Genomic DNA, 26,585 nt, shown 5'->3' on the forward strand with positions numbered 1-26,585 from the left:
GCTATGTAAAGGGTTCACCAGACCGAACTTCTCACCTTAGGGAGCACTGGCACTGTTCGTGAAGAAGAAGGATGGATCGTTCCGCATGTGCATCGACTATCGTGAGTTGAACAAGCTTACCATCAAAAACCGATACCCTCTGCCCCGAATCGACGACTTGTTCGACCAAGTCCAAGGAGTGACTTACTTCGCAAAGATCGATCTGAGGTCAGGATACCATCAACTACGAGTACAAGAGGAGGATATTCATAAAACGAATTTTAGAACCCGATATGGTCACTACGAGTTTGTAGTGATGCCCTTTAGATTAACAAATGCACCCGTGGTGTTCATGGATCTAATGAACCAGGTGTGTCGGCCTTATTTAGTCAAGTTCGTAATTGTTTGCATAGACAACATTTTGGTATACTCAAGGAGTGAAGAAGAGCACAATCAACACCTAAGTATTGGAGACTCTAAGGGTGGAGAAGTTGTATGCAAAATTCTCAAAGTGTGAATTTTGGATCCGAGAAGTGGGCTTCCTCGTTCATGTAGTTAGCAAGGAAGGGATACATGTGGACCCTCCCAAACTCAAGGCGATTGAAAATTGGTCGGCACCAAGGACGCCTATAGAAATCCGTCAGTTCTTAGGCCTCGCCAGCTACTACAAGAGGTTCATTCAAAACTTCACCAAAATCGCTAAACCGCTTACCACCATGATTTAAAAGGGAGTAACCTTCTACTAGGGAGAAAAGCAAGAAATTGTGTTCCAAACGCTAAAACTGGTTCTGTTTAGTGCTCTAGTTTTATCCCTACCAGAAAAGAACCGAAGAGTTTGTGGTCTTCTGCGACACATCAAACCAAGGTCTCGGGTGTGTGTTCATGCAACGAGGAAAGGTTATTGCTTATGCCTTGAGACAGCTAAAAACACATGAGGTCAATTATGCCATACATGACCTCGAACTGGGGGCCTTAGTATTCGCTCTAAAATATGGAGGCACTACCTCTATGGAACGAAGTGTACTATCTTCACCGATCATAAAATCCTTCAGCATATCCTCAATCAAAAGGAGCTCACATGAGGCAGAGACGATGGGTGAAAACACCGAATGATTACGAATGCAAAATTCGTTATCACCCAGGCAATCTATGGAACGAAGTGTACAATCTTCACCGATGATAAAATCCTTCAGCATATCCTCAATCAAAAGGAGCTCAACATGAGGTAGAGACGATGGGTGAAAATACTGAATGATTACGAATGCGAAATTCGTTATCACCCAGGCAAGGCCAATGTAGTAGCTGATGCCCTCAACCGAAAGGAATAATCGGGTCGCCGAGTAAGGTCGTTAACCATGACAATCCATTCATACCTGTCACATAAATTAAAGAGGCTCAGTTGGAAGCCCTGAAACCAGAGAACGTGACAGGTGAAGCTTTAAGAGGGATGGATAAGAACCTAGAAATCAAGGGTGAAGGAATACGCTATCTCATGAATCGGATCTGGATACCCAAGTTTGGGGGATTCAGGGACGTCGTCATGAGAGAAGGACAGAAAACTCGATATTCCGTTCATCCTGGTTCAAACAAGATGTATCTGGATCTCAAGAAACCTTATTGGTGGCCGAACATGAAAGCCGAAATTGCTACGATCGTGAGCAAGTGCCTGACTTGCGCCAAGGTCAAGGTAGAATACCAAAAGCCCTCGAGTCTATTGAAACAACTGGAAATACCCAAGTGGAAGTGGGAGCGGATTAAAATGGATTTCATAACCAAACTGCCCAAGACAACGGGTGTCTCGTTACCATTTGGGTCATTGTGGGCAGGCTGACCAAATCTGCACACTTCCCACCAATAAAGGAAACTGACAAAATGGAAAAGCTGATAGGGACATACATTAAGGAAATTGTGCGGTTGCATGGAGTACCAAAATCCAATATCTCCCACAGGGATACTCGATTTACCTCGCGATTCTGGCAGTCACTCTAGAAATCCTTGGGAACTAGTTTGGACATGAGTACAACCTATCACCCACAAACAAACAAACAAAGTGAGAGAACTATACAAACACTAGAAGACATGCTAAGGGCGTGTGTGATAGATTTTGTTAAAGCTTGGGATACCCATTTCCCACTTATCGAATTCTCATACAATAATAGCTATTAGACTAGCATCAAGGTTGCCCCATTTGAATCCTTTTATGGCCACAAGTGTAGATCACCGATGTGCTGGGCTGAAGTGGGTGACACGCATCTAGCAAAGGGACAAGTCCCTAACAGCACCCTGATGGCCCGAAGATCATAAGAGAAACTACCGAGAATATTGTCCAAATCAGAGAACCACCAAAGGTTTCTAGATATAGACAGAAGAGTTATGCGGATAACCGACGAAAGCCTTTGGAATTCCAAGTTGGAGATCGAGTGCTGTTAAAAGTCTTACCCTGGAAAGGCTTGATACATTTTGGGAAACGTGGGAAATTGAATCCGAGATATATCGGGCCGTTCAAGATCCTCACTAGGATTGGCCTGGTAGCATATAAGCTTTGATTACCGCAAGAACTCAAAAATGTGCAACCTACCTTCCATGTGTCCAACATAAAGAAGTGCTTGTCCGAAGAGACTCTTATTATCCCTCTTGACGAGATTGAAATCAACGAGAGTCTCCACTTCGTGGAAGAACTGGTAGAAATCATGGATCGGGAGATCAAAAGAACAACACAAAGTCGCATTCCCATTGTGAAGGTCCGATGGAACGCTAAGCGGGGACCCGAGTTCATCTAGGAACGCAAAGACCAGATGAAACAAAAATACCCGCATCTCTTCCCCAACCCTTGAAGCCCCAGTCGAAACGCTAATTTCGGGACGAAATTCCTTCTAAGGGGGAGGGGATGATGTGACAATAGTCAAATTTTGATCAAGTCAAAGTCAACAAAAGTCCGCAGGTCAAACCGATAAACTCATTTAGTGCTTGTGTGATAGGGTATATTCAATGCTTTCTTATGTACAACTTTATATCATAATACAAGTATCACTCGAAAGTTTCACATGTTCGGAAATTCTAAACCCTAACTAGGGTGAGTAATGTAATGACTTTATAAAGCGTTATTAAGCACCCTTTGGGGGTGTAAAACACTCATAACGAGGCATAATGGGGTTTACGAACCTTGCATTATGGGGCCAACCACAATCGAAGGCTACACACAAAGTCTCTCTGAATCTCTCCCACTCTATCTCAATCTCTCCCAGATCTCTCTCGAAATCTCTCCTGGTCTCTCTCAAAACGTTTGATAGTAAAAATCACAATTTCCAATGTTTATATGACCATTTGTACCATCCCAAAGCTTCCCTAGGCCAAAAATACCTTAAAACGGAAGAAGGAAGTCAAATAGGGGCCTGGAAGTTGGCAGCCCTTCATTGCGAATCAGACATCTTCGAAGTAAGACCATCTTCGCATCCTGTCGGGATCGTTCACAGGTCTTTGGCCGAGCTCGCACCGAACCTCCCATTCGCATCCAGTACCCTCTTGCACCCAGCATCCTCTTTTAGAAAAGCTTCCCCCTCTCGCACCGAACCTCTTACCTTCGCAGGTTCGCATAACTTTCTCGGTTTTCGACCACTTTCACATTTTTAGCCCGTTTTTGATGATTTTGACGGGGGATTTATTTTCATAAAACTACTTACACTATTATAAGTGTGGTAAAATACTTGTACATTTTGGTCTTTGGGTCTTAAGACTACAACTCATTTTATAAGGAAAATATTGGATTTTTCTTGTGCAAACACTACATTTACAAATTAAGGTTTTCAACTCTATATACAAAAGTTTATGCACTCACAAACGTAATCGTTGACACTCTTTCAAAATTTACTTGTATTCTTAGGTAATCAATGAAAACAGGTGACTGCCAGCTTTTGAGTACGGAACGCTTCGACGTTAGACAAAACATTTTATCATTATATTATAATCGATTTTGAAACATGTACTCTTATAAAACCGTGTAACTTTTTTGGTTATATTTATGATGGTGGTATTTACTTTGAGCACTATTATACTCGTTGTTGTGATACTATACATGAAGTCCTCCACCTCCGGATGTTTCCGCCATCCTTGGTTTGGGGGTATGGCATCCTACAAGAACTGCCACCCCTGCTAGAAAAATGTCCACAACCTACGTTCATCACCTCCACCCACTCGATTCTCTCTCTCTCTCTCTCTCTCTCTCTCAATATCTATTCTCTCCCCGCCTCTCTTACGTATGCACATATAGTGACCTTTAAGGAGTTGCGTTCATTTTTTAAGGTTGGTGAAGGAGTACATAACCCAGTTGAATTCATATTCCGAGATTTTCAATTTTTATCCCCTAGTTTCCAATAGTGACGCATACCCCATAATCCAAAAACATAATGCTCTACTTCGAAAAAAATGAAAAATCGACCCCTGACACATACCCTATTATCCAAAAACATAACACCCTACTTCGAAAAAAAATGAAAAACTGACCCCGGGACCTGATTTTTCCTTCAAAGGGTTTTATTAAACTAAAATACTTTTCATAATTTAATTAATTAGATTTATACACAGTTTAATTATAAATTAACTCTTTTATGTATTAATTTATCCTGTTTTTTTAATGAATTATTTCAAATTATAATCTTAGAACAAAAGTAATTCAAAAAAGTTAAATATCTACGAAATGAAACTAATATCGTTAACAAAATATTTTTTGGGTCGTTATACTAATTTATCTAAAGAGTTGTATCAAACCTGCATTAGCATATTCGGTAAGCACGCTAAGTAGATATATACTAGTAAACCTAGTTTTGAACATTGAAAGAACATTACTATAATGTTTAGGTACTTGACTTTTTTCCTTAGCATGTAATTCAGTGTTTGTGCTTCATTTTAAGCTGCAAAAATACATATTTTAGTTAAATATTGAATCAACATCAGAAAACAACATATCAATGTTGCGTATTTTCTGTTTTCAACACTTATTTACTTTTTTATTTGAAATCTGTTTCGCTATTTAAAATACTAATAAGTCATTAACATGAACTCTAAGTTACTTGGTTTTATGGTTATAACTTGGTTATTTGAATTATATTAAACTTAGTTTTTCAAGTTGTGATGGTTGAAAGTACATTGCTATTCATGGTTCCATTTTGAAAGTGTATTGCCATTCTTAGTTCCATTTTAAAAGTAAACGCTATTCTTGGTTCCTTTTTATAGTTCATTGCTATTTATTGTTCCAATGACCGGCTATATTATGAAAAATCACAAAAACTTGTTTTGAGTTGAGAAATAACCACAAATTTGGTACCACGACCGGGACTGGCGGTATGGTTTCTGGTTCTTGTAAACTCTTAAATCCGGTTCGGTTCCAAAGCGGTTCGGTACAAAATAATATACGTACACTTAATTCTCTCAGCATAACTAGGCATGTCTAGATCATATGTAAGGTAATCTTAGCCATAATTCACCATTTTAAGTGCTATTGTAATTAAACTATATATCGTTTAGACATTAATTCGAAATTTTCCGAATGCTGCAAAATTTGGTTTTTTCTCCAACATGATACATGGTTCTGACTTCGCTTTTGCTAAGGTTGCAAGGTCACGAAGGCGCTTCTCATCTGAAAGTTGCTTTGCAAAACTGTCCAAGAATACAAACAGTTAGTGTGTAATTAAATGCATCAAATAATACACAATTGCTTAAGATGCATACTCTTTGAGAGCTTCTTGATTAGTTCTTTCACTGTACGGGAAAAACTTATTGGTTTCCAAGTTCACTCTTGAAACTTTCTTTTTAAGTAAGTCTTCACCAACCTCAATCAAATATTTTAAATTATCATTGGTAGCTCTATCAAGTGAAGACAATGACCCTTCTAAGCCATCCTCCTGTGTTTCATAACTTTGTTGATATATCTTAACAAAAATAATCTTTATCAATGATTCTAACTAAAAATGTAAATACCCTGAACGACTCAAGCTTTTATGACAATGTTTCAAAATTATAACATAAAGGTTACACACAAACCTGGATGCGTAGGTAATTTTGTTCACTGCCAAGGGCTTTGAAGACAACTGAAAGGTGGTTATCAACCATATCAATGCTAGATTGAGTGGAAATATCAAGTAGGGGAGTAGAGCCATTGGCATTGAACCACCATGCAAAGAGGCCCCATTTTGAAGCCTCTTTTGCATTATATTTCAATTTCATTTTGCGTTCACCAGTTCCAATAGATATAACCAAAAATCTACGATAATCTAGGGATTGGGATACGTCAAAATCGCTACTTTTGCGAATGAGTTGCTTAGCAATTTCACCAATTGCAATAACAGTCTGTTGAAGAAGAAAAGATGAGTAAGAAGATGTCCATTTTGTAGAGAAGTTGATTATTAAAATGTGTTAACCTATACATGAATCTAAAAAAACAATTAACAGTGAAAGAAGATTTAATATGAATATGTCCTTCAACATTCTTAGATCTTAGGCTTTTGAAAGTTTTTATAAAAAATATAAGGGTCAAATTTATGTTCCAAATTTATAATTGACGAGTATTCTAACCGGATTATTTACTGCCATACCACCATCAACTAGGTTAAACTCATGCTTCTGTCCCTCATGATCAATGGTTTCAAAGTGATGCGGTGGAAGATAAGTAGGTGTTGCTGATGTTGCTATGCAAATATCTGACAGCAAGGCATTCAAATACGGCTTTTCCTTCATCTGTCAACATGAAAAATGATCGCATGGACATTATTTGTATGAGTTATATATAACAAATAAAGGAAAAGGAGAATTAAAACCTCATAGCTGGAAAAGATTGTTGGCTGGAGTGTCGAGATGTCAAAGGTAGGAATAACAACATTAGTTAACGTATCTTCCAATCTGATATTTTTAAACCTCTTCCTAATGGAGTCGTGGAGGTACTTTCCATCATATAGTGGCCCATTTAAGCTCTTCATAATTTTTGTAAACATATTGCTGTTTTTCAAGAAAGGGAAAATGACTTAAAAGCCCTAACGAAGTTTCCAAACCATTCAAAAAACCCCAATCATGTTTTGTTTGTTCAAAAAAACCTAACGAACTTAACATTTTGTCTAAAAAGTTCAACAAAGTTCCAAACCGTACAAAAAAGCCCAATTTTGTTTTGTTTAAGTTCGTTGGGTTTTTTTTGAACAGTCAAAACATGATTGGATTCTTTTAAACGTTTTGGAAACTTCGTTGGCCTAACAAGTCATTTTTCCAATACGTTAATAAGCCACGTTATCTGTTTCTCTTATTTGACTTTCAGGAAAGTGTAACTTCGTTGGGCTTTTTAGACAAAATGTTAAGTTTGTTGGGTTTTTTTGAACAGACAAAACATGATTGGGGTTTTTTGAACGGTTTGAAAACTTGATTGGACTTTTAAGTCATTTTCCCTTTCAAGAAATTAAAACCATGTCATGATGTGAATATTACTCGTTTACTGTGTAAATGGGAAAAATTTGCTCTTGTGTTGTGTTTCTTTGTAACATTTTACAAGAGAGACTATGTTCTTCTAAATTAATCGACTCTCTTCTCTTCTTAAAAAAGAAGACTATATTCTGTTTTAAAGTCGCAGAATTTCTCTTTATAACATTTTACTCGAATCCTTTATATTCTCTTACGCAGAATTTCATGTAACTAGTTTGAATTTGGAAATTTTATGAGTTTAATCATATAAAGATAACATATTTATAACATTTGTTACCGATCTTGAGGGAAGATCTTTGGGCAATTCTGGAGATAGAAATTCTTGATGTCTTTAGCGGAAAATAAAGGGCGCTTTTTTTCATCCGGAGCTGTTAACATCGCAGTGATGAGGCCACTAGTACTTGTCCCTGCAATTATATCAAAATAGTCTGCTATTCTTGCGTCTTCACCATCTATTCTCTGAGCAATAAATAAAAATTATGATCGCAAAGAACAAGAAATATCAGATTTGTAAGATGGCAAAGATATCATACAAGTTCTAACAAAAAAACAGTTAAAATTTTGAGAAATCAAAGGAAGCATGTTATACCTTAAGCTCATTCTCAAGAAAGTCGAGGATAATAGCTGGGATAAGACCTCTGATTCCTCCACCATCGATGCTAAGAACTGTGATTAAGTTCCCAAAAGCTGGGGGCTGTAGTACTGACTTAGATCTCTCCATTTGAGTAGTCATGAGATTCCTCTGTGTATATGTGTATAAGTTTGTTAGTGACTTATCTTTTTATCCTGGCAACTGATGAGTTGCCTACTTTATTGGTATTTCTATTTTTAGTCCGATGCTCTATTTTTCTTGAATTGGCCTTTGGAGGCTTCTTAAATTAAGCTTTATTTTATTAGAATGGTTGGTGCAAAAACTATGCATTCACATAGCAGAACTATATCATGAATCAAGAAACGATGGAAACCAAAGGGTAAAAATTGTTTTTTCACATGAAGTGTCTTGTACTTAAATGACTTCGGATGTTTTTTTGATATGCATATAAAGAGAATATTAACCTCTTTAGATTTTAAAGGTAGCTATATCAATAATATGTGATAGCGATACTTTATTATAAAACAAGAACAAAATTCCATATAGTGCGTGACAGTTATAATGCATGACAATGTAAGTGAAATAATGAATAATAAGACACATGACATGATTGGACTTGTAGGTCCCTGTTCGCACATCTATTCGACCAAAATTTGTGAACGCACAACTTCTGTCAATTTTGTTCTACAACATAGATGGACACCTTTCTTCCACAATCATTCCATTTCTACAGGCTACAACTCTCGTCTCGTATCTTCATGTGAATCATGTCCATCGTTTTCTCAGTTTTGCATGGAATCCTTAACCAATCTTTTTCATATATGTTTGAAGCCACTTGTTGTCTAAGGAGGATTAATCACCAGCTAAAACAGAAACAAGAAACAATGACACACTGTAAGATTCTTGTAAATTCACCTCAATGATGATAGAGGTGGAAACACGTTTATATAAAGAGAACTTTACAAAATTACCCCTACAATCAAGGGGATAATTGATACAGAGAATATGACTAAATAATCACAATTAATATGGCTAATAATAAAGTAAATCATCCAATATCCCCCCTCAATGTGAATGGTGGCAGACCAAGTCGAAGCATAGTACGAAGTGTCTCAAATTGAGCGCGCGGAAGACTCTTAGTAAAAATATTCGCCACTTGTAGATTGGTAGGAACAAATTTCGTGTATAGCTTGTCAGATGTAACAAGTTCCCTGATAAAATGGTAATCTAAGTCAATGTGTTTGGCTCATTTATGGGACACCAAAATTTGTGAACGCACAACTTCTGTCAAATTTCGTACTCTAGCCATGGTGATGGGTTCGGGTGCAGCTCCTACTATAGGACGACGAGAGAATTTTGGATTATAGGCCAGTAGTTGTAAATAACTGTTGAAAAGCTTATAATGTCTTGTTTATGCTTTTGATCTGTATCAGAACATGACATCCCGAAGTTTTGATATATATATATATGGAAAATATATACCATCTTAATGAAGGGTTTTGATAAACTTTTATCATATGTTGTTTAGGGACCAATTCCGCAACATCTTTTAAAAAGATTTCTCTGATTTTATTTTAAAAAACATAAATTAAATCGGTCTTTTCTAGCCGAGAAATTAGGGGATGTCACAGTTGGTATCAGAGCATTAGTTTAAGTGAACTAAGAAATTGTAGAATTTCAAGACTTGAACTTAGAATGCTAAGTGATGATTGTGAGATGAGTGTCTACCATATTTTAGACACGAGCACTAGTTTATTTTAGGGAAGATGCCTAAAATTCCCTTATGTGCTAAATGCTATGTGCTTGCCATGTGTGCCATTATTTGTTCGGATCTATGGTTTGTTGCCGACCGTATCTGGAAACCTTATGTGTGTAGGATTCTAAGCGTATGAATACGAGATTAGAACTAAGATGTAAACCTTTCGGAGTGATAAGGGAATTGATATGTCTAACAAGAATAAAGACCTAAATTCACCTTATTCGGTATATAGATTGTAATAGTAAGAACTCGGAGTGGAGCTGGAAATGCAAACAGAAACCAACAACCTCAACCCCAAGTGGTGGAACAGGTGCCTATAGTAGGAGCTGCACCCGAACCCATCACCATGGCTGGAGTACGAACTATGATTCAGACCATGTTGGCTGAACAGAGGGAGGAATTGAGGCAAATGTTGCTGAACGACAGGGATGAACCTTCAGATCCTGTTGAACAACGTGAACTAAATGACGATCGATCTGAAGAAGGGAGCAACAGTAGATCGGTTGCTCATAGTGAACCGCTTGTGGCTGGGAGAAATAACTACGAGGGTAGGATGGAGAGAAATGGGTGCAAGTATAAGGACTTTATGACTTTCAAGCCATCGACCATCAATGGAAAAGAAGATCCTGTTGGAGTAATGGACTGGATCTTGGAAATGGAGTTGGCTTTCATGACTTGTGATTGCCAAGGCAAGTTACAAACTACCTTTGCAGTACGTCAGTTCAGGGGTAGTGTTGCTCGTTGGTGGAGCACTTTGGGGAAAACCCTAAGCCCTAATGAGCCACTGCTACTAACTTGGGCAAAGTTCTTAGTGCACTTCAAGCGCAAGTACTGCTCGGCCCAAAACGTACTTGAGTTAGAAAACCAATTTCTAACGTTGCAGAAGGGGGATATGACCGTTGACGAATATACGAATAACTTCACAGACAAAATGCAGTTTGCTTTGCGTATTGTCCCAGATGAGTTGGCAAAAATTGACAGGTACGCAAAGGGACTTCCATGGGAGTACGCGGTGCCAGTACGTCAGGCACTTACTTTGGAGGCAGCTATCTGTGCTACCAAGTCTGTTGAAGATTTGATAAAAGGGAGACCCGCCATCAAGGTTGAAGTTGGAGAAAAGAGAAAGTTTGAAGGAACTTCAGGCTCCAATAAAAAGAACAAATTCTCGAAGACTGGTTCGAGAAAATTTGGAGGAGGAGCCGAAGCCAAGTGGTGTGACAAGTGTAAGAAGAAACATGTTGGGAAGTGCAGCGTGGAAGTCACTTATTACAAATGTGGAAAACCTGGGCATTATGACAATGAATGCACCTTTAATAAGAACGTATGTTTTGGGTGCAATGAAGAAGGGCATATTTTGAGGGATTGCCCGAAGAAGAAGGACGCAACAAAACCCAATCTACCACCAAAGCCGAAGGCGAGAGCCTTTCAGATGACACTCGAAGCTACGAAAGAAGAAGTCGATGTTGCTTCAAGTACCTTTCTCGTAAACGAATTGCCTGCCCAAATTTTGTTTGATTCTGGAGCCAATTACTCCTTTATATCGCATGAATTTGGTAGAAAGCTAGCTTTGCCTATAGATATGCTAGTTAATGCTATAATAGTCGAGATTCCTAGTGGCAAGTTTGTACCTGTTAGCCATCGTATGAAAAACATCCTCATTGACTTGGATGGGAATAAGTTCCAAGAGGAATTATTGCCTATCGAGTTAAATGGATACGACATAGTTTTCAGAATGGATTGGCTTAGCGCCAACGATGCAGAAATACTATGTAGAAAGAAGATAGTAAAAGTAAACCCGCCAGGGAAAGAGTCGTTTATGGTGTATGGAGACAAACGTAGAGTAAATTCTGGAATCATTTCCCTAATGAAAGCCAGAAAGTGTTTGGCCAAGGGATATACATCATATCTAGCGTTCGTGATAGATGCTAAGAAGGAGAAGCAGGAGGTGCAGGATATTCCCGTGGTGTGTGAGTATCCGGAAGTCTTTCCCGAAGATCTTCCCGGATTGCCCCCTGATCGACAAGTAGAATTTCGTATCGACTTGTTACCAGGAACAACGCCGATAGCAAAAGCACCATATCGATTAGCACCAACGGAAATGAAAGAACTTATGACACAACTTTAGGAGTTAATGGACAAAGGTTTCATTCGACCTAGTTCATCGCCCTGGGGAGCCCCTGTGTTATTTGTAAAGAAGAAAGACGGGAGCATGAGAATGTGCATCGATTACAGAGAGCTGAGAAAAGTGACGATAAAGAACGAGTACCCGTTGCCAAGGATCAACGACCTGTTCGACCAGTTACAGGGTTCGAGCTATTTCTCGAAGATCGATTTAGGTCGGGATACCATCAACTAAAGGTGAGAGAGCAGGATATCGAAAAGACTATGTTTAGAACGAGATATGGACACTATGAATTTTTGGTTATGTCGTTCGGACTAACCAATGCCCCAGCAGCTTTCATGGATTTGATGAATAGGGTTTGTAAACCATTCTTAGATAAATCCGTGATAGTATTCATAGACGATATCTTGATTTATTCAAAAAGCAAGCAGGAACATAAAAAGCATCTACGTGAAGTGCTAGAAGTCCTGAAAAAGGAGAAGCTGTATCCAAAGTTCTCCAAATGTGAATTTTGGATTCAAGAAGTCCAATTTTTAGGTCATGTGGTTAACCAAGAAGGAATAATGGTTGACCCAGCAAAGATTGAAGCTGTAATGAAGTGGGAACAACCAAAAAGTCCTATGGAGATTCGAAGCTTTTTAGGATTAGCTGGATATTACCGAAGGTTTATCCAAGGATTTTCTTCGATTGCTACTCCATTAACAGCTTTGACCCACAAAGGAGCCACTTATGCTTGGAATGACAAGCATAAGGAAGCCTTTGAGAAGTTGAAGAAGAGATTGTGTGAAGCATCGATTCTTTCATTGCCTGAAGGAGTTGATGACTTCGCAGTTTATAACGATGCATCTGGAGTTGGGTTAGGTTGTGTTCTGACCCAAAGGGATAAAGTGATCGCGTATGCATCGAGGCAATTGAAGGAACATGAAAAGAACTACCCCACTCATGATCTGGAGTTGGCAGCTGTAGTATTTGCCTTAAAGATATGGAGGCATTATCTTTATGGAAGAAAGTGTAAACTTTTCACTGATCATAAGAGTCTCCAATATCTCTTTAATCAGAAGGAATTGAACATGAGGCAACGACGCTAGCTAGAGTTACTCAAGGACTACGACTGTGAGATACTTTACCACCCTGGTAAAGCAAATGTTGTTGCTGATGCTCTCAGTCAGAAGGTAAACCTTGAAAAGAAAAGGCCAAGAGCGTTGAGAATTTAAGTTGTCTCGACAATTGTGGAAAGTATAAAGAAAGCTCAAGAGGAAGCTTTAGAGAAAAGTGGCCGAAAGGAAGAACGTCTGGGCAAAACGTTAGTGTTCGGTACAAACAACCAAGGGTTGAAGGTATTCCAAGATAGGATTTGGGTACCTAAGACGGGCGGAGTAAGAGATCTTCTGATGGAAGAAGCTCATAAGACCATGTACTCGATTCATCCCGGCAGTAAAAAAATGTTTAGGGATCTAAAACCCTATTATTGGTGGCCGACGATGAAGCTCGATGTTGCTAAGTATGTGGCCGAGTGTGTAACTTGTGCTAGGGTTAAGGCACAACATCAGAAATTGTATGGGAGTTTAGAACCTTTACCCGTACCCATGGGTAAATGGGTAGACATCACCATGGATTTTGTAACTAAACTGCCCAGAACAAGGAACGGTCACGACATGATTTGGGTGGTTGTTGATCGCTTCACTAAGAGTGCACATTTCATAGCAGCCAAAGAGAAATGGTCTATGGATAAACTTGCGAATTCTTACGTGAAGGAAATTGTGAGGCTTCACGGTGTTCCGCTAACGATTGTATCCGATCGTGACAGCCATTTTACCTCAAGGTTTTGGAGGAGTCTACAAGAGGAATTGGGTACTAAGTTGTGTTTGAGTACAGCTTACAATCCGCAAACCGATGGTCAGAGCGAACGAACGATTCAAACATTGGAGGATATGCTGAGAGCATGTACCCTAGAATTCCAAGGTAACTGGGATGAACACTTACCTCTAGTAGAATTCTCCTATAATAATAGTTTCCACTCAAGCATTAAGATGGCACCTTATCACGCTTTGTATAGGGAAAAGTGTCGAACGCCATCATGTTGGCTGGAAGCTGGAGAAAAGCAGTTTCTGGGACCTGAAATAGTCCATAAGACTGCTGAAAAGTTGAAAGTGATAAGGGAAAGAATGTTAGCTGCTCAAGATCGACAAAAGAGTTATGCTGACAAGAAAAGACAACCGATAACCTTGGAAATTTGAGATTCGGTTTTACTTAAAGTCTCGTCATGGAAGGGACTTATAAGATTGGGCAAAAAGGGAAAGTTGAGTCCAAGGTTTATTGGACCATTTAAAGTTCTTCAGAGGATCGGGAATCAAGCTTACAATCTAGAGTTACCGGAAGAACTAGAGGGTATTCATAACACCTTTCATGTGTGTTATTTGAGAAAGCTCACGGGAGATGTGCCCGACATAATTCCGATTTTTGAGTTAAGGTTGGATGAAAACAAGAGGTTGATCGAAGACCCTGAGGCAATCATTGACCGTAAGACTATGAAGTTACGGCGCAAGATGGTCGATTTAGTGCTTGTGCACTGGAAACATACGAATGGACCAAATCTCACTTGGGAAACGGAGAGTGACATGATGAGTCGCTACCCGCAGTTTTTTGGTGATATGTGATTCCGGGGACGGAATCATCCTAAGGGGAGAGAATTGTAACACTCGTGTTTCTAGCCTAGGCATTTATATTGAGGTGATAGTCTAGGTTAACCTTTGTAACACAATTTGAAGAAATGACATGGAATTATGTGAATTATGTGTTTTTATGCTTAATTATTAGGGCTTAATTAATTAAGAATAAAAATAAGCGTCAAAATTAAAGTATGAGATAAGCCTGATATCTTTACATAAAGTTGTAGTGGTCGAAACAAGGATTTTGGGGATATAAAGATTACCAATATCCGAGTTATAACGAAGAAGTTATGACCTGTCGAAGTTTCGCGACAAAACCGGCACGGTGCTGAATGTCGTAAAAAGTGAGTTTTTGATAAACTACTTTTTAGCCTTAGTAATCTAAACGAAAGTTGTTGTATTCGTTAAACCGAGAAGTTCGATTAAAAAGAACGCCCAAATCTGACTTCGTATGAGAAAGTTATGATTTTTTGAAGTTTCAGCTTAGCAGTAGACAGCTAAAAACTCGAATTTTAGATCGAGCGATTTTTAGCCGACACAACCTAAACGAGAATTGAAGGTCTCATTATTTGTAGCACAACGGTAAAAAGTCTGATGAAAACAGACGTCGGATAAAGAAGTTATGAATTTTTAACGGATTTCTTGTCCCGGTCTGTTAAAAATAATAATAAAAAATAAAATTCCAAATTAGCCGACGAAGTTTAACAGAGATTGTAGAGCGTAATTTTAGCTATGTGTGCATATAAAGAATGTCAAAAATGGAGCTCGTATGTGAAAGTTATGGATTTTAGAAGATTTGGCGCGAAAATCGAGAAATTCGCATAGTCACACTTGCCACGTCATCCTCGCTGAAAGAGTGCCACGTGTCCTGCTGAGTCACCGAGTTGCTGAGTCATGCGAAGCCACACATCGGATCCTGATTCGACCGAGGAGGAGGCCCAATCCGAAGTAGCCAGCTCTCCGGTCGAAGCTTCGCCCTGCTGCCGTGTGTTCCGAGCCTCGCATAGCCTAGCTCCGAGCCTCGCACATGGGTCACGAGTCCGCGGTCCAATCAGAAGCTGCCACTGAGTCCCTCGCACCTACGCACCCTCGCCTGTGGACCCCACCACCAAAGCCGACTTCGGACCCTATAAATAGAAGGGGACCTACGAGCCTTCTCGGGCAGAATTGAATAATTGCCATTTTTCACCCCTTTCTTCATCTTTTCTTCACCTTAACCTTCCCCGAAGCCCCGGTATCGATTGTAAATCCTGGAATACTCCACGAAGTGCCTGTGAAGCCCGGAAAATTTATCTTTTCGGTTTCGAAGCCCGACTTTTATAAAGCCCGGTTTCTCAATAAAACTCCCGGTTTTATTAGAAACGATCGTTTTAGGAAACGAATTGCTGCCCGATTATCATCAAATCATGTGAGTGTGTAGTTACTTTCAATTTACACATAGATATGAAGTATTTACCTTGAAATACGTGTTATGTGTAAATAGGTTAATTTTTTATTTGAGGTGACTGTTGAATTGATGTTTTATACAAGTTTTAAACTGTATATGCTTTTTATCTACAAAATATGTTGGGTAGAACATGGGTAGATGAAATAGTTGATGTGTGTTAAAATGGTGAGAGGCCTCGATGTTGTTGTTGTTGTTGTAGTCATCTAGCGGAGTATAGATGACGACCACGGACTTTTCTAGACAGTCCAGTGGAACAATAGCAGGTTCGCAACTTGTAGGCGTTGATGAATTAAATGTTCATTGGCGTACTCCATCCCCCTCATGGTTGCCTTTAGGACATGCATGGCTGAGGAAACCCCTTAGAAGTAGTGTCCATCCCGATGATAATCCTTAGGCTAGGTCCCTTGTGATAGGTGCTTAGGGACGTAAAGTGAGGACAACGGGAATGGGTAATCAGGGTTATTGTTGATTGGTGAACTTAATAAGTATATTATTATTGTGGGTTGAAAACCCTATATGCTCACCCGGCTCCCAAGCCTGACACACTCAGTTTTTATGATTACGGGTAGTGGACCCCGAGCATAGTCGGAGGACGACGAGAGATTTTTGGATTATAAGCCATTAGTTGTAAATAACTGTTGAAAGGCTTATAATGTCTTGTTTATGCTTTTGATTTGTATCGGAACATGACATCCTGAGGTTTTGATATATATGGAAAATATATACCTTCTTAATGAAGGGTTTTGATAAACTTTTATCATATGTTGTTTAGGGACTAATTCCGCAACATCTTTTTAAAAGATTTCTCTGATTTTATTTTAAAAAGCATAAATTAAATCGGTCTTTTCTGGCCGAGAAATTAGGGGATGTCACAATATTGAGCTAGAGATTCATATTATAGAGGAGGGAGAATCTCAAGGGAGAGACAGGAGACCAGTGCAGTCACAGCTAGTGACGAAGCGGGCTAAACCCGCTGATACGAGAGCAAGAGGCCAGAAGGGCTACACTTGTGGCGAATGCGGCAAAATTCATGAAGGATCTTGCCGATTAGAGATTTGCTACAAATACGGAAAGGAAGGGCATATAGCGAAGGACTGCCCTAAGTGATTTTTCGTTTGCTTTCATTGCAACCAAAATGGCCACCGGAAGGTCGACTGTCCTCAACTCACTCAGGGATCAGCCCAGGCTTCTGCTCCTGCTGCTTTGCATGTTACTGATGGCCGACCGATGAAGGCCGAGGCTCCGAGAGCTCGAGGGAGAGCCTTCCAGCTGACTGCGGAGGAGGTTCGCGTAGCTCCTGACGTTTTTGTTGGTACGTATCTCCTTATTCATGTTATTTTGAGATTTGTTTATGCTTATACTTTGTTTCATATAGGTACTTTTCTTGTGAATTTTGTTCCTTCCTTGTTGTTATTTGACTCCGGTGCGATTCGATTCTTCGTGTCTTTATCCTTTAGTACATTAGTGTTAGACGCGAGGCTTTGATTTGATCGTTGAGGGTTTCTATAGCCAACGAGCATGCAGTTTTTGCCACTGATATATTCTGGGAATGTGTTTTGGAAATTTTTGGTGGTGCGTTTTCGATAGATCTGGTGTTGATAGCTACGGGAGATGTATGTGTCATAGTTGGCATGGATTAGTTAAGCCGGTTTGGATCTGTGATTGATTGCAAGTGTCAGATGGTGACGATACAAGACCCTAGTTGGGGAGTAGTCACAGTTTATGGCGAGGGAACTAGATCGGGATCATCTTTCTGCTCTGCCGCCAGGGCAAGGTAGAGTCTACAACAGGTATGCATGGGCTTTTTAGCATATGTAATGGATACGCGGGTTGTAACTGAGAGGTCGATTTTTGTTTCCGATGTTCCATTAGTATGTGATTTTCTAGATGTTTTCCCCTAGGAATTGCCGTGTGTGCCTCCTGAGAGGCAGATGGAGTTCCGGATCGACCTGATTCTGAGGGCGGTGCCTATTGTCAAGGCACTTTATCACCTTGCATGGCCCAAGATGCAGTAGTTGTTCTCGCAGCTCCAGGAGTTGTTGGGGAAGGGTTTCATTAGACTGTGTAGCTCGTAGTGGGGAGCACCGATCGATTTTTTTCAACAGAAAGGATGGTTCACATTGGATGTGCATCGACTACCAGGAGATGAACAAGTTGACGGTCAAAAATTCTTACCCACTACCAAGGATCGACGATTTGTTTGATCAGTTGTAGGGAGCATCTTGGCTTACCAAGAATGATTTGAGATCTAGGTATCATCAGATAAGGGTCTAAGAGGAGGATATCCAGAAGACGGCCTTTCGGATGCGTTATGGGCATTATGGGTTTGTAGTGATGCCTTTCGGGCTCGCTTATGCACCAGCAGCGTTCATGGACCTCATGAACCGGGTGTGTAGGACCATTTTGGATCGGTCGGTGATCGTATTCATCGACGATATTTTGGTGTACTCGAGGTCTAGGGAACAGCACGAGGACCATCTTCTGGTGATTCTTGGGGTATTGAGGATGTAGAGGCTTTATGCCAAATTATCCAAATGTGATTTATGGTTTCAAGAGGTCTAGTTTATGGGACACCTCGTTAACCAGAATGAGATTTTGGTCGACCTAGCCAAGATTGAGGCAATTATGCAGTGAGAGGTGTCGAGGTTCCCATTAGAGATCAGAAGTTTTCTAGGTCTAGCAGGCTACTATCGGAGATTTATCATAGATTTCTCCAAGATTGCAGTTCCTCTCACCAAATTGACCAGAAAGGCTCGGACGCTCATTGCGCGCCGTAAACGCTCATTGCGCATCGTAAAAGGCTCGGACGACGCGCGAATGCGCGTCAAGGAAGGCCCTGTCATAAAGAGAGGCGACGCGCATTTACGACGCTCATTTACGACGCGCAATTACGACGCACGTTTACGACACGCAATGCGTATCAAGGAAGGCCCTGTCATAAAGGAAGACGACACGCATTCGCGTGTCATAACCTTACGACGCGCGTGTTAATGACACGCAACGCGTATCAAGAAAGACCCTGTCAAGAAAGGCCATGTCATAAATGAAGATGACACACATTTTTGCGTATCATAATTTTAAATGTCTAAAAAAATATTATTTATAGATTTACTTATTTTCAAATTAAATTTGTATTTAATGTTTCGGAATAGAAAATAAAATATCATATACAAAAAATAGAATCCATTGCATAAATTTAATGTCATACAATTCTATTTCTTACAATATATAAATTTCCATCTAATCTACTATGTACATCAAATTCCAACTAAGTAATGTTGCATCTTGCCTTTTATAATTCTTTAAGACTAATGCTCCAAACAACAAATTATATGGATAAGCAGTTGTGCATTGGCTGCATCCCGGTTGCTGATATCCTTCCACATATCTTTGCACCACATAAAACTAGAAGATGGAGAGAGCTAGACTCCATATCGTTAACAGCCCCACCTAAGGAGATGGAGTGATCCTTTTCATTTTGATCCCATTCATCCAAATAAGGGAAAATCAATAACAAAATGAAAATGAAAATGAAAATGAAGTGAATTGACATTCTAACTTGTTTCTTGAGGATAGAGTGCAACTTTAAGTCCTGATTCAGATGTTATCTGTAATCTTTTGGATATGACTGGATGCCACATCTTTGAGATAGTCACCCATGCGTGTCTGAAAGAAATTGTAATTATTTCAGATAAAAAGTACATAAATTAGCACTATAACTCTAAACAAACAAACTTGTGTCCTTGTAGCTCGGGACATTTTTTCTTGCTCCTGAAGATCCATTCGAAAAAGATTTGTTTAATAATATATTAACTCTTAACATATTAAATAAAAACAATAAAAAAAATAAAATTAAATAGACCATACCAATTTCCCTGAAATGACACAAAGTGATTCAGTGTCTACTGCCCTGCTTTCCCTGCAAAGTTAATCTCAACAAGTAGCTTTGGTTTGGATATATCTCTTTTTCCATGAATCTGTATAGTATAACTGTTCTGAAGTGTTGTTTCTTGTTTACATAATACCTTAATTGGTTTCTGCAATCCCAGAATTGGTGTTTTCTGTCTCTAAATTTAATATGCTGCTAGTGCTAGATGATGATGTCCAACAGCCTGAGCCTGAGAATAAAAACAACAGTTTATTGCTCATATTCATTAATTATCTTTTGAAAGGCGATAACCTGCCTATCTGTAGTAATACTTACTAGAGGTATAGGTGTTTGGCTTTGGAAAGAGCGTTGTCAGGTATTCAACTTTTAGGCTGCATCTATTACACTGTGCAGGAGTACACTAGACTATATTGATCAAACTTTCTATGACTTGACTAGACTTTGACCGATGGGTCTATTTTCTATAACTTGACTTGACTTTGACTGACTTGTAACCTATAACCACTCTTGTTGTATCCTGCAGTACTTCTTGTATCAGCTCCTACGAGGGTTGAAGTATATTCACTCTGCCAATGTGATTCATAGAGACCTGAAGCCAAGTAATTTGCTACTGAATGCAAATTGTGATTTAAAATTTGTGATTTTGGGCTTGCACGAACAAGTGTTGAGAACAATTTTATGACCGAATATGTTGTGACAAGATGGTATCGGGCCCCTGAGCTCCTACTCAACTCTTCAGATTACACAGTTGCCATTGATGTCTGGTCAGTTGGCTGCATCTTCACGGAGCTCATGAACAAAAAGCCTTTGTTTCCTGGTAAAGATACTGTCCATCAAAAGCGCATATTAACAGAGGTATCTATATGTTATATGTATATTTTTACTGGTGTAGCCTTGTTTCCCTCCAAGGGCAAACTAGAAAGTTGAGTTTTCAGTTCCTTCTTTAGCAAATTTCATAGTGGCGCCAGGCTAGACAACAAGACAAAATAAACTTAAATTCAACAAAAACAAGATACGATACGATTCAAACTTATCATCAAAAACTCAACTTTCTGATAAAATGTATGTCATTGCATATAACTGCAAATGGTGATCGATTGTTGCAAGTATGTCATTGCATATAACTGCAAGTTCATCTTCTATCATAAAATGTATGTTTCTTTTAAATATCACAAATACTTTGCTAAATAACCTTTGTGATTTTATTTTTTAAAAAAATTTAATATCATCAGGAAGGGTGATTACTTTCGTTACTTGGCTGAATTTAAATCAAGTGGAGATCATAAGGAGGTTAAAGATCAGTCTCTAAAAGCTTACGAGGTTATTTCATTTCTTCCCGTTACACCATTCTACTTTCAGTTTCTTTCTTTTTATTCATTGTACTTTAAAAATAAAATGCTATAATAAATAAATTAATGAAAGCAAAATGCTATTTCTTGAAGGCTGCAACAGCTATTGTTGCATCTGACCTGGCACCTACTCATCCAATTAGACTTGGTTTGGCTTTGAATTTCTTAGTTTTCTACTATGAGATATTAAACTCTCCTGAAAGGTTTAATTAATCATTATGTCATTAGTCTTTACCAATTTCTAAAGTACAATCAATATTTCTTTTTGTATTTAAAAAATTATTTTTAAACCAATCACGGCATCCCATACCTTCAAAAATTCGGCGATTTTTGCAGCTATGCTGTGATGTTCAACACTACTCTGGTTTCCATGCCAGGTGAACAATGAAGAACCAGATTGAAGAAGAAAGCATTCATACGTATTCAATGAGGTTGCCACCTGAAACAAACAAATTTCATTAGCCCTAATTTTAACAATTCCAAGGAATAACTTAGAAGGGGCTCATAATCATACGACATCTACTTGAACGGCTTTATTATTATGGGGTGAAGTGCCAGATATCTGAATTAGGGCTACACCATCTAAAGTGTAGGTTTCATCATTCAATCCTTTGTCTGCAATGGAGTTCTTGTATCCAAAGCTCAATCCACCCTAATAACACAACATTTTCCATCTGAATCTAATATCACAACAAAATATTTGAAAAAACTAAAAGTGTGACGCAAGTACCTACCTTTAACACAACCATAGGCTAAAAGATGGCGACAAACTATGGAGGCTCTTTCCCTTGAAATACACGACCCTGAACTGGTCTCCCCTTGAGTGAATTGAACATTGTAGTAGCTAATCGAGCAGCAATGTTACCTCAATGCTATCTTTGCCAATCCAACAGCACAAATAGTAATCTTCTTTCTTTTCATTAGAATGGTAAGTGTAAAGAACAATGTAGCAATCTCCACTTTAGAATTTACCAATATCTTCTTTGGGTACTGTGGTTTTAGCATTGCCATTAATCCTCCACACCTCAATTTTCCCATTTTCTTCAAGCAATGGTGGGACTTCTTCAGTTGCAGTAGAACTTTTAGCCAACCCTTTGAGCCCAACTCCTTGTTGCTTTAACAAAGCTAGTAATATAAACAAATAACACTGAAAACTTCATCCCATTTGTTTTCATTCTCTTTCCATAAAGGATACACCAGTAAAAAAGCAGCAGGCGTTGACCTGGCCATCAAACCCATGATTTGACTGCATCCCAGTAGCTGATATCCCTTCCACATATCCTTGATATAATACCTGTCTTCTTGTTTTAACTCCAATATGTTGTTCAAGATATTCCTTCATAGATACATGGGGTGAGGTTCAAACTGTATGTAGGATTGGATAATGGATAATGGATAATTGATAATATAAGCATCATCATCATATGATATGGTATAAAAGAATGAAACCTAACCTGTGTGTAATGAGTGTCCAGATCAACAGCTGCCCTTTGCTTTGGAGTTTTGGCCATCAAGAAACGCATTGCAATGGATAAGGTTTGACGATCAAACTGCATCAACCATTTTCACCATAGTAGATGATGATATCAATAATCAGTTAAATATATATTATATTATTTTATTAAAAACAAAAAGAAAAAAAGGTGATCTAGGAAGGAGTGGCTGAATCAATATTTTATTTGGTTATCTTATGCTATTGCCACCACCTCTGTTGATTGGTCATGATGTAAACAGTAAAAAAAATACATACATACAGCTTTCATACATATTTTTTAGTCTTTTTCCATATTGTTGTGCTTAATCTGTATAGGAACATATAGGAAAAACCCTCTCTATTAATTAGATACAACTTTGCTGAAAGTAGATCACATAGGTGTATGGATTCAGAATATTCCAATGGCATATTTGATTTTGCCATTGTAAAACTGTACAACTGGTGTTTTGTTTTACCTATACTTGTTTTTGTCATTGTAAAGCTATACAGCTGGTCAGTGATGACCCAACTGCCAAAAGCTAATAAAAATTAATGATTAAATTTTATGCTTTCTAAATGATTAGATTAAGTGCCTCATCACCAGGCCTCAAGAAAGCAAACAGGGCACATGTAATGGCATGGGTGCCTGAGAAGAACTGAACTAAAGTTTGTTAAGTAAATTGAGAACCTAATAAAAATGGTGGGAAGAACAAATGAATGATTAAAAATGGAAAACCTGTTAACAAACAATTGTTGATTCAACACCAAAATTTTCTACAAAATCTTGGTCTAGGAGAGAGGAGGTGAGATCTTGTAGTGATAGTACCTGAAGGTTTCTAGTTCGAATGATTTGGGCTCTGTGGAACCTTGATGCGAGGCCAATCATAAAGCATCCTAGTGCTTCGTCGCAGTGGAAGGTGCGTTATGAGTGTCGATTCGCTTAAGTGGCGAAGCAGCAGCAGTGGTGAAAGTTAAAACCCTAAGTCGTCGTTTAATAGAGAACAACATTACATGCTTCCTTCTACAGACATTTACCCTAATTTCCCCTTTCGTCTCTCACTCTAGAAACCCTAATCCCTCCGCCACAATGAACACCATTACAGTTTCCACGGCGCCTTGAAAGCCCTAACCTGCATCTCTCGATCAGAAGCTACTGAACTCCACAACCTGCACACACACGCTGACCATGCTAGATCTACCACCGGAAGCTTTTTGAAGATCGTACGTGGGATATATTTACAAATTAAAGCCGCAAAATTGGAATTCATCAGAGATATGGTGGTATATGACATCGCCGGTAATTGACGACGCCATGGAAGAGGATGAGGGGTGTAGGGTTGGGGTTTGTTGTTGTTGGAGTTATTTGAAGAAGCGTATCTAGAAGGAAGCAGGTCAAGGAATAGTCTAAGAAAACTGTTGGCGAGTATTCTCAAGAACAGCAGAGAGATGAAGAAGGTGAAATTACAGCAACAATGAAGTAGATGAATGGAAATCAGAAGCCCTGTTTCTTGATTGAGATGATGAAGTCGAGAGATGGAGATGAAATCGTAACCTTCGATCTTTGATTGAGAAGTTGCACAATAGTGTGAGGAGAATGAAAGATGCGTGAAAATGCTTAGGTCAGGGAGGGTAGCAGGCTTTTCTAATTTTTTGGCTTTTCTTTTCCCGCTTGTAACTAAGGAACGCGCGTTCATTAAAATTATAAAGCGACACATACAGAGGGCGCGCATTTAAGGTACAGCGCCCTCCGTGTTTTTATTTTTTTTTCTTTTGACACTAGTTTAATAGCACGCAATAATGCGTGACCTAAATCCTTAAATTTTCTGAAGAGATGACACTTTTTTAATGTCACTCTCGTTTGCGTAACATATATTAATGAGTGTCGTAATTTGCGCGTCGTAAAAAGCTATTTTTCTGGTAGTGATTTTTACTTGGGGGCCTAAGCATCAGGCAACATTCGAAACTCTTTTGCCATAGATTATGGGAAGCTCATGTGCTAGCCCTTCTGGAGGGAGTAGAGGACTTCGTAGTCTACTGTGATGCGTCCATATCTGGATTGAGTGTCATGTTGATGTAGAGAGGATACATGATAGCATATGCGTCGAGGCATCTGAAGCCTCACGAGACGAGATATACCACCCATGATTTGGAGCTAGGGCGGTGGTATTCACCCTCAAGATTTGGCGCCACTATCTTTATGGTGTCCGATGTACCATATACATGGACCATAACAGCCTGAGATACCTTATGGATCGGCCCAACCTGAATATGAGATAGAGGAGGTGGTTGGATGTATTGAAACACTATGATTGTGAGATTTTGTATCATCCGGACAAAGCTATTGTGGTAATTGATACCCTGAGTTGTAGAGCAGTGAGTGCTCCGATTATAGACGTATGTACCAGGAATCATTCGAGACTCGTTACCAAAGATTGTGCGAAGCTCCACTGCTAGCCCTTCTGGAGGGAGTAGAGGACTTCGTAGTCTATTGTGATGCATCCATATCTGGATTGGGTTCCGTGTTGACGCAGAGAGGATACATGATAGCATATGCGTCGAGGCAGCTGAAGCCTCACGAGACGAGATATCACACCCATGATTTGGAGTTGGGGTGGTGGTATTCACCCACAAGATTTGGCGCCACTATCTTTATGGTATCCGATGTACCATATACACAAACCATAAGAGCCTGAGATACCTTATGGATCAGCCCAACCTGAATATGAGACAGAAGAGGTGGTTGGATGTAGTGAAGGACTATGATTGTGAGATTTTGTATCATCCAGGAAAAGATAATGTGATAGCTGATGCCCTGAGTTATAGAGCAGTGAGTGCTCTGATTAGAGACGTGTGTATGAGGATGACGATGATGACTCCAATTTTGGATACCATCCGAGAGGCCCAAGTGGTCGCCATGAGACCAAAAAACAGGAAGAGGGAGCGGGTGACCAGGCAGATTTCTGAGTTTTAGACGGATTGTCGGGGGCTTACGAATTTTCATGGGCGAGTATGGGTTCCATATACGAGTGGGACCCGATGGATTTTGCTGGAGGAGGCCCGTAGGTCGAGATTCTTGATCCATCCTGGGGCCACTAAGATGTATTTAGAATTGAAAAAGGATTATTGGTGGCCCTGTATAAAGAGAGATGTGGCATGGGTTGTCGTGAGATGTTTGACCTGTCGTCAGGTCAACGCAGAGCACCAGCATCCCCATGGCTAGTTGCAGCCTTTGGAGACTCCCCTATGGAAGTGGGAGCAGATTTTTATGGATTTTATCACCAAATTACCTAGGACTACGAGAGGTGTTGTGCGATCTGGGTGATTGTAGATCGGTTGACGAAGAGTGCTCAATTCTTGGATATAAGAGAGAGCTCTTCTGTGGAGAAATTGGCCAACGTCTACGTTTGAGAGGTGGTGGCATGGCATGGGGTGCCAACGTCGATAGTGTCAGATCATGATGTGCATTTTACATACAGGTTCCGGAAAAACTTTCATGAGGAGTCGGGTACCCGACTACATTTCAGCACCACATAACACCCCACGGACAGACAAGAAGAGCAAGTGGGCTTCAATGGGAGTTGGGATTCTTACCTACCCTTGGCTGAGTTTTCATAAAAGAACATCCATCATTCTAATATTGTGATGCCTCTTTTTGAGCTTTTATATAGGAGGAGGTGCCGGACTCCCATCTGTTGGGGGAGGTCGGGCAGAGAATGATGGGGAGCACTGAGATAGTGCTCAAGACGATAGAGCAAATCCAGTAGGTTAGAGAGAGGTTGCTAATGGCCCAGAGTCGTTAGAAGAGTTAAGTAGATCGGAGACGTTCCAAGATAGATTTCCAGGCCGG

The 26,585-nt window shown here is 39.5% G+C and overlaps 1 protein-coding gene and 1 pseudogene across 2 annotated transcripts; both read right to left on the bottom strand.

Annotated features, from left to right (window-relative positions):
* Positions 1-5,281: 5,281 nt before the first annotated feature.
* Positions 5,282-8,475, bottom strand: LOC111887670 (patatin-like protein 2). 2 transcript variants are annotated; one of them, XM_023883845.3, is made up of 7 exons: positions 8,027-8,475; positions 7,715-7,896; positions 6,789-6,966; positions 6,547-6,708; positions 6,016-6,321; positions 5,704-5,903; positions 5,282-5,631 (listed from the first exon to the last, which is right to left on the bottom strand). In XM_023883845.3, the coding sequence occupies exons 1-7, from the start codon at positions 8,168-8,170 to the stop codon at positions 5,496-5,498; spliced, it is 1,308 nt and encodes a 435-aa protein (XP_023739613.1). In that variant the 5' UTR covers positions 8,171-8,475; the 3' UTR covers positions 5,282-5,495. The 2 variants fall into 2 exon arrangements, with proteins under 2 accessions (XP_023739613.1, XP_023739614.1); XM_023883846.3 differs by having other exon boundaries at positions 5,704-5,876; positions 8,027-8,474.
* An 11,148-nt stretch (positions 8,476-19,623) lies between these two features.
* LOC111887695 (villin-2-like) lies at positions 19,624-22,787 on the bottom strand (annotated as a pseudogene).
* Positions 22,788-26,585: the final 3,798 nt, after the last annotated feature.

Source organism: Lactuca sativa, chromosome 7 (genome assembly GCF_002870075.4).
Source record: "Lactuca sativa cultivar Salinas chromosome 7, Lsat_Salinas_v11, whole genome shotgun sequence".
NCBI classification, from domain to species: Eukaryota; Viridiplantae; Streptophyta; class Magnoliopsida; order Asterales; family Asteraceae; genus Lactuca; species Lactuca sativa.